Here is a 3,136-nt window from a genome sequence, read left to right as displayed (position 1 = left end):
ACGTGTAAATAATGAAGTTAAACCACTGCTCATTGTTTCTGATGTCATCTGTTTTTCTCTGTTTGCTTCCAGAAGAGTCGACGGACGTCTCTAAAACCATCGAGAAAGCTAATGCTGGCATAAGTAAGATTTAAAATGATGCACTGTATATTTATGTGATCTAACTCTAAAAACATGGTGGCAACACATCAAACTTAGTGTATAAGGTGTCAACAGTAAATAATAATAATAAATTAACTTATTAATTAAAGCTATAGTGCGTAGTTTATGTCGCCCCCCCATGAGGAATTCTAAGTAATCACAACAACACTGTTGGCGAGTCCACATGATAAAAGCCTTACCTGAACTCGGCCCCACCCCTCCTCCATGCAAGTGCTAGTAGCCAAGGAGACACGGAGGATTAATAAAACATGTGGACTTTTCCGAAGAGGTCATTATCTTCACTTGAGTTTCTGAGCGGGAAAGTCACCGGACAACACAATGTTCTGAACATAATCATACTGAGAAATAGGGTGTTGATGGAGCAGTGGATATGACACAAAAACCTTTTTTTAAATTAACTTTAGCATGGGTGTGTAAACTTATTCTAGCCACTGTATTACCCTAAGTCTTATATCTTTGCAATGTCTTGTTCTGCAGAAACGCTCCTGGTCCACGGCGACATTGTGCCAAATTTAAATAAGAATGCCGACCCCTGCGTGACCAGAGGCTGCTTGTGGCCCAAAAATGGAAGTTACGTCTACGTGCCCATCGCCATCGGCCCTGAATACAGTAAGTGGCTGTTACTTTGTTTCAGAGCTACCAACATGTCATTATAGATTATTAGAAACAGTATGTAAAATCTCATGTAAAGAGTAATTAAGCAAGTTTGGTGATACCAAGTCAGCAGAGACGTGTCTGTAGACCCATGGTAAGAAAAATGCAGAGAGCATACAACAACACCCCCCCCCCGTAAGTATTTGAACACCTGTCTATCAGCTAGAATTCTGACCCTCAAAGTTTACTCTTGTTAGTCTGCCTTCAAAATGTCCACCTCCACTCCATTTATTATCCTAAATTAGATGGAGCTGTTTGAGGTTGTTAGCTGCATAAAGACACCTGTCCACCCCATACAATCAGTAAGAATCCAACTACTAACATGGCCAAGACCAAAGAGCTGTCCAAAGACACAAGAGACAAAATTGTCCACCTCCACAAGGCTGGAAAGGGCTACGGGGAAATGTCCAAGCAGCTTGGTGAGAAAAGGTCCACTGTTGGAGCAATCATTAGAAAATGGAAGAAGCTAAACATGACTGTCAGTCTCCCTCGGACTGGGGCTCCATGCAAGATCTCACCTCGTGGGGTCTCAATGATCCTGGAGGAGCTGGTCAATGACCTGAAAAGAGCTGGGACCACAGTTTCCAAGGTGACTGTTGGTAATACAAGAAGAGGTCATGGTTTGAAATCATGCATGGCACGGGAGGTTCCCCTGCTTAAACCAGCACATGTCAAGGCCCGTCTTAAGTTTGCCAATGACCATTTGGATGATCCAGAGGAGTCATGGGAGAAAGTCATGTGGTCAGATGAGACCAAAATACAGCGTTTTGGTCATAATTCCACTAACCGTGTTTGGAGGAAGAAGAATGATGAGGAGCATCCCAAGAACACCATCCCTACTGTGAAGCATGGGGGTGGTAGCATCAGGCTTTGGTGTTTTTTTCTGCACATGGGACAGGGCAACTGCACTGTATTAAGGAGAGGATGACCAGGGCCATGTGTTGCAAGATTTTGGGGAACAACCGCCTTCCCTCAGTTAGAGCACTGAAGATGGATGGAGGCTGGGTCTTCCAACATGACAATGACCCACAGCCAGGATGACCAAGGAGTGGCTCCGTAAGAAGCAGATCAAGGTTCTGTTGTGGCCTAGCCAGTCTCCAGACCTAAACCCAATAGAGAATCTTTGGAGGGAGCTCAAACTCCTTGTTTCTCAGCGACAGCCCAGAAACCTAGCTGATCCAATGAAGATCTTTGTGGAGGAGGGGGCCAAAATCCCTTCTGCAGTGTGTCAAACCTGGTGAAAAACTACAGGAAACGTTTGACCTGTGTAATTGCAAACAAAGGATACTGTACCAAATATTAACATTGATTTTCTCAGGTGTTCAAACACTTATTTGCAGCTGTATCATACAAATAAATAGTTTTAAAAAATCAAACATGGTGTTTTCTGAATTTTTTTTTTAGATTATGTCTCTCAAAGTGGACATGCACCTTGACAACAATTTCAGACTCCTCCATGATTTCTAAGTGGGAGAACTTGCAAAATAGCAAGGTGTGTTAAGGTGTTTACTTATTTTCCTCACTGTATTACCCACATATAACAAGTTCTGTATTTTCCAACTGAGATAAGAGGTGAGACTTCATAAAAAAAAAAAAAAAAGTGACCATGGTTATGAAGGGTAAGAACTGTTTCTCAGCAGCCTGTTCTTTGTCTCTGAAGGCAGCGCACAGCGCACCATCATCACTAACAGCCTGCTGGCCTTCAATCAGTCCACCTGCATTCGCTTTATCTGGCGTACTACGCAAAAGGATTACCTCAACTTCTTCTCTGGGACTGGGTAGGCACGCAAACACACACAAACACACACACACACACACACACACACGCACGCACACACACGCACGCACACACACGAGCATGCACGCAAGCACAGTCCTGCCCAGACGTATCAAAAAACTAATTCCCATTAATCTGTGATTGCATTTGATCATCTTGCATTCTGTCAGTGTATAAAACAGTACTCTGAACCTTTATTTAAGTATAAGTACCAGTACAACAACGTAAACATTCTCCTTATCCTACCTAAATAAAAGTATCATCATCAAAATTAAAAGTATTAACTATTCTGCTGTAAAATGCCTCACAGACTGATATGAAAGAAAAAATAAAACATTTTCCGTTTATTTTGGGCCAAGCTCCAATTTAAGATTTTTTGTGTTTAAAATTTGATAATTTTACCTTTTTACAGTTCTTTGAATTAATCCAAATGAATGTGTGTTGAATTAAATTGTGTGTGTTGGTGTGTGTGACAGGTGTTGGTCCTACGTGGGCCGGCAGGGAGGCGTACAGCCGGTCTCTCTGTTGAGAAACGGATGTCTC

The 3,136-nt window shown here is 42.3% G+C and overlaps 1 protein-coding gene across 1 annotated transcript in view; it reads left to right on the top strand.

The window, feature by feature from the left end:
* Nucleotides 1–20: 20 nt before the first annotated feature.
* LOC117954375 (high choriolytic enzyme 1-like) overlaps nt 21–3,136 on the top strand; it is a 3,237-nt gene continuing 121 nt past the window's right edge. Inside the window, exons 1-4 of the mRNA XM_034888165.1 lie at nt 21–123; nt 640–771; nt 2,477–2,594; nt 3,070–3,131. Of these exons, the coding sequence (XP_034744056.1) occupies nt 42–123; nt 640–771; nt 2,477–2,594; nt 3,070–3,131 (394 nt within the window). The 5' untranslated portion in view covers nt 21–41. The remainder of the gene's footprint in view (nt 124–639; nt 772–2,476; nt 2,595–3,069; nt 3,132–3,136) is intronic.

Source organism: Etheostoma cragini, chromosome 1 (genome assembly GCF_013103735.1).
Source record: "Etheostoma cragini isolate CJK2018 chromosome 1, CSU_Ecrag_1.0, whole genome shotgun sequence".
Taxonomy (NCBI): domain Eukaryota; kingdom Metazoa; phylum Chordata; class Actinopteri; order Perciformes; family Percidae; genus Etheostoma; species Etheostoma cragini.
Note: the sequence above shows the minus strand (reverse complement) of the source record. Positions and strands in the feature narration are given on the sequence as shown.